General features: G+C 43.2%; 1 protein-coding gene across 1 annotated transcript; it reads left to right on the top strand.

The window, feature by feature from the left end:
• The first annotated feature begins 203 nt into the window (after positions 1 to 203).
• pim3 (Pim-3 proto-oncogene, serine/threonine kinase) lies at positions 204 to 5,056 on the top strand. The gene is made up of 6 exons (XM_042403928.1): positions 204 to 932; positions 1,169 to 1,278; positions 1,380 to 1,430; positions 1,576 to 1,939; positions 2,812 to 2,988; positions 3,450 to 5,056. The coding sequence occupies exons 1-6, from the start codon at positions 845 to 847 to the stop codon at positions 3,650 to 3,652; spliced, it is 993 nt and encodes a 330-aa protein (XP_042259862.1). The 5' UTR covers positions 204 to 844; the 3' UTR covers positions 3,653 to 5,056.
• Positions 5,057 to 9,244: the final 4,188 nt, after the last annotated feature.

Genomic DNA, 9,244 nt, shown 5'->3' with positions numbered 1-9,244 from the left:
GTCTCCCACTGCAGAGCGGCAAAGGAAAAGGGAGGGGAGACGTCTCTGAATTGCCGCCACGTGCGCTCAAATGCCTTCTTTATTATAATAACTTTTTCTCGATTGGTCCAGATACGAAACACAGTATTTATATACGACATCTAATTGGTCGTCGCCTCCGACTCGGTAGTGAACACAGCGCAAAGCTTCCAGACGAGGGATTCTTGGGCGTCTCGTACTATGAGAAAAGTAGTGCGTGGTGCAGAGGGTTATCCCGGTGATATTTTCGAATAATAGTATAAAGAAATTGTATTACTTGCCTTTTATTTTCACGTAGACGCGTATCTAGTAAAAAAGTGTCGATTTATAATCTCGAATACAACGAAAGTGTCGATTTGTATTGGTGGCGGAGGGATACCAGCATCCCACTGCGCGTCAAAATATTGGCTTGGGGAGACCGCGCCAAAGCTCAGACAGCGGCCACTCTTCAGGATATCAACACGCAGCGGAGGGCCTTTAAACGCACTCTACTGTCGCCACGGCTGCTACACACATCGGAGTGTTCGTTGTTTTTATTACCTAAGAGGGCTTTTTTCGTCGGAGATACTCGAGTCAAGACACACATTTCAGATTTCATGCCGGTTTTTGGGGAAACGGTGTACGACTTAACTGTCGTGACGCGACTTTAACGGGCGCGGTGCGGCGGACTTGGTGCACTGCTGGACTGGATATATTAACGGTTACCCGCTTGAAGCCAAGAACATTTATACTGCGCCTGAATTCACTTCTCTCCTTACTAAACTGGTTTCCAATCGACTCTCAACGGGTGAATAGGGATCTTCTACGCCGGCTTCTCAGCTTGAATATGTTGCTGTCAAAGTTTGGTTCATTTTCGCATATTTGCAATCCTTCAAGTATGGACCACCTACCAGTGAAAATACAGCTCCAGCCGGGTAGGTTATCGTTACTGAACGCTACATTCCCACCGCTTAAATAATATATTTGTAATACAACAACTGAAAAGTAGCTTAAACGCATTTATGCTTAGCTTGATTAATTTAGAGTAAGCTAGTAGCAGTGCAGCGGAAACGATAGCGAACACTTGACCTCGCAGTAAGCTGCGGTTTGTTGTGGAAATACTGCGCTTACCGTTACCTTGACATTTCTTTTTTTCTACTTTTATTTGCAGTCAAAGTGGAAAAGGAGCCCTTTGACAAGGTTTACCAGGTGGGATCTGTGCTGGGCAGCGGAGGATTTGGAACCGTGTACGCCGGCAGCCGGATTTCCGATGGCGCACCGGTAAGGATCGGGATCTGTGTTTTGATCCTACAATAAAATGTGACTTCCTCATAATATTTTAAGAATGTGCTTAAGTATTTTTTTTCCTTTGCGTATTTCAGGTTGCTGTGAAGCATGTTGCAAAGGAGAGGGTGACCGAGTGGGGCACAATTGTAAGTATCCGTATGTGTGTGTGGTTTGTTTTGGTCCCCCACTCCCCCACCCCCCACCCCCCGGCTACTGCTGCCGCTGGGTGTTGTGATGTTAAAAGGAGAATGGCTGTGTGTATTTATATATTTCCCCATCTGTTTATTGCAGAACGGAGCGATGGTGCCTTTGGAGATCCTGCTGCTGAAGAAGGTCAGCTCATCTTTTCGCGGAGTTATCAAATTGCTGGACTATTATGAGCGTGCGGACGGCTGGCTGATCGTTATGGAGAGGCCGGAGCTCGTCAAGGACCTTTTCGACTTCATCACCGAGAAGGGCGCCCTGGACGAGGACACGGCGAGGGGCTTTTTCCGCCAGGTTTTAGAGGCGGTCAGACACTGCTACAGCTGCGGTGTGGTACACAGAGACATCAAAGATGAAAACCTGCTTGTGGATCTGCGCACTGGGGAGCTCAAGCTTATTGACTTTGGCTCAGGGGCGATTCTCAAGGACACAGTCTACACCGATTTCGACGGTAAGTTAAGCAGCTGCCGCCCCCTTTTTTACACATGAATCTGTTTTATAAGCTGTTACAATGTTGGCTTTATGAATTGTTTTTTTTTTCTGAATACGTATCAGCGTGGGCTGGGTTGTATTTGCCCTTGATGCTCCGTTGAGCTATATTCAGATATGGAGGCGTTCATGAGGCTGTGACGCAGCGGTCTGTTTTTAATCGAGGGTTTTCCTCGCCTGGGGTCTCACAGCTTATCACGGATCGATGCTGCTAAATGAAAAGTTTCCAGTGTTTTTAGCGGGATGACGCGCATGTTATGGATCCACAGATATGACTCACAGTTTATTAGTCCTACTGGTGGCCGTTTGTAATCTCTCACACATTCTCATCATGTGAGATTTGAGTGTACTTTTATGTTTCCGCTTGTTATTTTGTTAGTAAAGCTTGAGTCACAGTCACAGTTTGTGGGTATTAGGTCAGTGCCACGTAACATCTGTTTGTTGTGAAACCCGAGTCGGTGGTTCACGTGATGGGCTCACATTGCCTTTTTTTTGTTTGTTTGGTATCCAAGTTCCTCCTTCCAGGAGGGAGGAGGGAAAGGGGAGGAAAAGAAAGAAAAGAGGGAGGGAGGGAGGGAGGGAGGAGACGCAGGCAGGTCACCCAGTTTGTGTTTTGTGGCTAAAGAAGGATGGAAAGCATTTCTACCATGACTCAGCCATTTTAGACACAGACACATTAATTAGTTTCCATTTTTTTCTTGTGAGCACTGGTGCCCTCTATATTCCTGTAGTGTTACACTTAAACCTGCACAAACTAGATCCCTTTTAATGCAGCATTTCACAACACACACACTCACTCTTCCTCCCTTTTATTTTCTGTCCATCATCTTTTAGGTACAAGAGTGTACAGCCCGCCAGAGTGGATCCGCTTCCATAGATACCACGGTCGCTCGGCGACGGTGTGGTCGCTAGGCGTGCTGCTGTACGACATGGTGTGTGGAGACATCCCCTTTGAGCAGGACGAGGAGATCCTCAGAGGGAGACTGTACTTCAGGAGGAGGGTTTCAGCTGGTGAGTCAACCATAACAACGCACAAAACACATGAGGTGAATCTGTTGCCCTCTAGCCACAGTAACTGGTACAGCCCACAATCTCCTTCCCAGTTTGACAATGTTATGAATCAGTTTACATTAGAGTATGACCTCACATTGATAATGGATTACCTGCTGATGGCTGGTAGACGGCTTTATCAACCATGGCAAAAATTGAGATTTAGGTTGTTTTGATTTCCCTCAGTGCACTTTGTGTAACAGCCCTGCAACCCCCAGAGAGCTAACTCAATAAAAGGATGTGTGCTCTCCTTCTATTGGCTGTCTCTTCTGCCTACACACTCAGATATTGTTGATCCATACAAACTGAGTCATATGCAGTGCAGCTACATACAGATAAAAAACAACTTAGTATATTCTCCCTTTCACTTCAGAGCATCTTATCTTCAATATTGTTTTCTGTCTCCTCCTCCACCCCCTCAGAGTGCCAGCAGCTGATCAAATGGTGCCTGGCCCTGCGTCCATCAGACAGGCCGACCCTGGAGCAGATTTGCGACCACCCCTGGATGAGGGCGACAACAGAATCACCCAAATCACCAGAGGAGCCGGTCGCCGGTGACATCCGCCTCAGGACCATCGACACAGACTCTTCGTCAAGCACAACCTCAAGCAAGGAGAGCCTCTGAGGACGGCTCTGATGGACTGAAAAGACTTTCTGGGGAAAGAAGGGGTGGGGATGTAGGGAGTAATATGGACTCAAGGCCAGCAGCCTGTAGCCCAGCTGGCCTGTCAGCGGCTGGGCACTTGACACAGCTGGACCGGCAAGAAAAATGTACTTTAATTTTCCTCTTTTGTAGGGAATTTCTAATTTATTACTGTTTGTTCTTCCTTATCTTATTTTCCCCCCATCCCCCCCTTTTTTTTTTCTTTTAGTTGATTATATTTGTTTCCTAATTGGGAACATTTTGCTGTTTGGGCGGTCTTACCAGCACTATTTATCCCCCTCTCCCCCTTTTTTTTTAAAACTTTTGTTTTACTTGTTTTGTTAATAGGCTGGTATATACAGCTGGCAAGGCCCTCCTATTCAGACATGGCTGCTCTCATAGAGCTTGGAGAAAACCTTTTTATTTAAATGTTTTAATTTTGATTTTGGAGTGCCTTTTTTTGGAAAGCTGCTTTTCTGGGGGGCTTTCGTCAACAACTATGTTTTTGTTTTTGTTTTTTTTTTTTGTTTTTTGATTGCCCGCGGCCTGGCGGCTAAGTTGCCTGTGCTGTGATGGAGGAGGGTGTAGGCTTCTTCTTATTTTTTTTCTCTTTATTTTTTTTGTTTTTTTGTCCCCCTCTCCATCACTGTAAGCCAACCGGCCCCCAGCCAAGAGGCTAAGATAGCATTAGATAGGAGAGAAGGAGGTGGGGGCTCTTCCTGACAATGGAATACTTGAAACACACTCGACTCAACTCTGTGTCGCTCTCTCTAAAGCTGCTCACTCACTCTATAGCCTGAACAGGTGTTTGGAAACTGGATCCTGTCTTTTCTGAATGTCTACAAAATGTCAACACACACACACACACCTCTCCCCTCCCCCCACCGCCTTTTTCTCCTTCTCTTCACCCATGCCTGTTGCGGGGTGTGTGGCCCTCTTCTTTTCTTTTTTGCCTCCCACCATCTCACTGCTTAACACTACATGGCCCCCGCCCCTGGCCTCCCTCAGGGTTTGGGGTGTGAAATGCACAATCAATGCAATATTCATGGACTCAATTATGCATTTTTTTTTTTCGACAACAAATATTGTACAGCGTGTTTTGTTGTTTTTTTTTCTCTTTTTGTGTGTGTACATTTTTTTTTTCCTCCCCATTTGCATTTAATTTATTTGTAAACATGTAGACATTCCACACTCTGTGGCTATTTATTTATTTATTGTCTATGCTTAAACACCCTCCCTCAAAAAAATTTGCATATCCTACTTGGCCTTTAGTTTGCATTCCTTTATAACTTATTTTTTACATTTCGACAATGGGTTTTCTGAGATGTGGAGGATGCACTGACACGGTTGTCGATGTAAAGCAGAATAAAAACGAGTTTACTTAAATTTGAAAGAGCATTTGAATGTTATTTAACTACTTTAAAAAGTCTGTTGGTAATGTTGAATGGCTAAAGTATCCGAGGAATCCATCTGGTTTCTGTGCTGTCAAGATGAATTTGAGTTCTATGGAAAGCTAAACAACGGGTGGAACAGCGTAGTCGTCACATAGCCTCATATTCGAGACCTTTCAGTTCAGCTGTGTGACTTGTGGCTGTGAAGGATGGATATTGCTATTTTTTGATACAAAAGTTTCAATTAAACTCCCATTTTGTATGTACAGAAATAAGTCTTGGTGTCTTGATCATTTTGAAGGTGATGCATGAGTTTTATTACATCATATTTAGCGAGAAAAGGAACAAATTACCTCATATGTTAGAGATATTGCATGATACAGTAGTAAAAAGCACACACATAAATGAAGTCTTAACACCTTGAACACACCAGCCGAAATTCTTAATCTACTTGACGTGTGGTTCATTTACACTGCCTTTAGCAATAACAACAATATTGTTACACGTGACACGACTGTCAACGAGGCTGAGGGGGAACATCACAGGAGCCATTAACTGGGATGACAACCTGCAGAAGCCACACGGCTAATAAGAGGCAGATGCTGGCATGATGGAGGAAAAGAGAGAGAGAGAGAGAGACAGTAGGGACGTTTTGCATCATCACACACATACGCTCAGCCTCTAAAATATAACTAATTGCTTTTCCATTTTATGTCTCCTGCTTGCCTACCTACCGTACAATAACATAAGTCATTCCATTATTGGACACAGGAAGGTCATGAGTAACGGAGGCTGTGTGCATGTGTATATAATGTGTGTGTGTGTGTGTTTGAAGGGTTTCCAGGAAGCAGGAGTGAGTGGTGTATTAGGGGTAGTGTGTTTTTTTTTTTTTCTGGGGAGGTGCTGCCCCCTCTGGTGAGTCAGTGCCACTAGCTCTCACCTGTAATACTTCACCACTGATTACAGCTGAATTATTAAAGATGCTGCAAAGTGACATTTTATACAGACAAAGCAGACAGATAGACATAAGTGGGGTTTTTTGGGGGGCAAGACAAACGTCAAACGCTCACACTATTCAGACCTTCTTATCCCTGTGTAAAAAAAAAACAAAAACTCATCTTGATAGCTCATCCAGACGCCTACACATGTCCAATTACACTTGACTGGCTGCTTCCAACTCGACCGGAGTGGAGACATATGGGTACTTAAAGACTTCATAAGACAGCTGGTCCCTAAATCTTCTCAGGGATCTAATTCATGATAACAGGACTGATTTATATGCTTGGGAAAAAGGAATAGACCTTTTTAATTACCCATTGGAATATAATGTACATCTTGATACATGGAGCAGACAAGTTAAGGCATTTAAAGCAGCAATCAAGTAGTATTTTGACTTCATTCACAAGTGATTTTGAAGAGTTAGATCTGTGAATGGAGCTTTATTAATACAGTATTTGAGAGAAAATGTCTTGTAAGTCCTCAAAATATGCCTTCTCTTATAAGAAAAATTAAAAAATCTATGTGAATTGAGTGCTGAAAAATGGCTTTAATGTTGCATATTGATACATAAAACTTGAACCAGGACGAGGTAACTTTCAGTGAGGGAATGGGGGACTAGTATAGCTGGAGATGCCTCAATTAATCATAATCTAAAACTTCATTCCTTACAAGCACCCCCATAATAAAAAACAGAGCTATAAATGATGGCTGATGTCACATTCAATACGTTGACATCTGCGTATCTAAATGCGTCCCTGGTAATCCTCCATTGTCTTTGTGTCTCCGGGCTTTTTGACATGCAAATGACCGGCAACTCGTCTTCATCAGAATCCCTTCTGCTTAGACTGAAGGCTACGGCGAGGCCTCATCCGCTCGCACCGTGAAATCCTCATTAAGTGTAGCGGGGCATATGTCACACTGTTGTCTCCTTCAGTTGAAGTCTGATCCCACAGGCTGGTTAATATCATCCCGCGCTGCCACTGAGCTCGACTTTATGAAGATCCCACAGCTTTATAGAGATCTATTAAAAGATCAAATGTCATGAGATAAGAGCACATTTGAAATGTTTTGGGTCTAAAATATTTAGATTAAATAATCTTTACCTGAAGTTGTGTTCAATTTATCTGAAATATTGAAGAAAAGAAGCATCATGAATCATTTTACTATCATAATCTAAGTATGTAGTAGTGTTTTTTTTGAGTTGTAGCTGAGGTCACTGCATGCAGAGCTTTTTATCCCCCCCCTCTGTTACTCTGTATTCTCTGAACAAAAGTGCTGGCACGTTGGGGCTGTTGGTAGCGGCCGTCGTAGGTGACAACTCGACAGACACAGAGGAAGATGCCAGATGGACTCTGGGCCCGAGGGCCCTGATGGGCACAGATGGGTGGGTGGGTGGCACCCACACAAGCAGTACAGACTGGAGCGCCAGCACCAAGACAAGGAAAGGATGAGAGAGATCACACCACCGCCAGTGATACTACACTTCACACTACTTCTGTGTGTGTATATGTGTGTGTGAATGTCCGTAAATCTGACCCCGATTAAGGATATGTCAATTATATGAGTTTGCATAAGTGTGTGCTGTCTTATATATGTGTACACGTTGTAGTTCTGGATGTCTCCATACTTCGAGTTTGTGCATGTACTTACACACCTCTCCCACACAATACGCTGAAAACACTTCATCATGAATCATCTTCTTCTAACTTCTAACTTCATCATTTACTTCTTGAAAGAAGAAGATCAAATACTGTGCATGAAATCACAGCTTTGACCTGGACTCACCTGATCAATCTGCTGGATTGAAAGAGAAGGCTGTTATAATCCAGCTGTCTGGTAGTAGAGTACTGAGTTTGTGGCAGCAGTTTAAGGGGCCGTACACCAAAATCACAAAAAACATCATTTCACACTTGCAATGGAGTTTTTAAAAGTGATTTTTCAATTTTTGGTGGCGGCAGTCAGACATGTTTTTGTGCCTTCTTTTGGCTATCATTCTTATTGGTAAAACAATTCAAATGATCATACAGGTTATAAAAATGGCCGCTATTAACATCATTCACAGTTTACAGACCTACTTCCTTCTTCAGCTTTAACCTACTGTGCTTACCATAGTTGTACATGCCTGCAGTTTTCCTGTGAATTGAGAGATTTTTATTCAGCATTTCAGGTGCGTTCATTTTCACATAATCTGGCTAAATTGTTGGTTTGACCTGTGTAACGGTCTGACTGCTTAAGTTCCTCACTCCATCAGACTTTGTTGAGGCAAGGTCCTCTCACTCTAAGATCAAAGCAATTAACTTTGCAATTAACTTGGTGAGTACAATGTTAACTGGAAAAAAAGCCAAGACTATAAAAATAAGACCCAAGTTATAATAAACTGAAATTATCCTTTAAAAGTCAGTTAAACGAACATGTAGCTCTACAAATAAAAAATATGTTTCCTTAAGGGAAATAATATATATATGACCAATATTTATTGCTTGTGAAAGCATTAGGTTTGTTTTCATCCACCTGTTTTAAAAAAAATGTGAGTGGAAAACAGAATATTTGAAAAAAATCTCAAAATATTGCAAAAAAGTTTGTACGCTTGACTGAGGTGCAAACGTTGGCGTATCGATAAAATCTGAATGCGACAAAATCCAATGGAAACGGATTTAGCGAGTAAATCATGACGTATGTTATGCAGGTGACTTGCATGCCCACTCATGTTTCCACTCCACTGAAGAAACCAAAAATAGCAGCAGATGAAAACAAATTTCTGAAAATTTGGTAAAAATTTGCTCTACTCTGATTTATTTTATACTGTATGTGTCCTTTGACTTTAACCATGTTTAAGTACTTGTGTTGTGTATGTGCAGCAGACGGCTGGCTGCTCACTCTAGAGGCCTCCTGCTCTCTGTTACCCAGCGCAGAGCCTCCGCAGGGATTTTCCACTGGTCTGGCTCAGCCTTCATTAAAGGCTGTGCCACTGGCAGAGAGGAGTACCTGGCTGCTGGGAACCTGCTGCTGTCACCGCTCACCGTGAAGGAACTCATTGTTCTGGGTCGACGGGACACTGTGTGTCTACGCTGTAAACATGAGGGTAGTGTGTGATTCAGGGGACACAAAAGCAACAGCATCAGACATACACACAGACTTGTATGAGGACACACACACACACACACACACACACAAACACAAACAC

This window comes from Thunnus maccoyii, chromosome 23 (assembly GCF_910596095.1).
Source record: "Thunnus maccoyii chromosome 23, fThuMac1.1, whole genome shotgun sequence".
NCBI classification, from domain to species: Eukaryota; Metazoa; Chordata; class Actinopteri; order Scombriformes; family Scombridae; genus Thunnus; species Thunnus maccoyii.
Note: the sequence above shows the minus strand (reverse complement) of the source record. Positions and strands in the feature narration are given on the sequence as shown.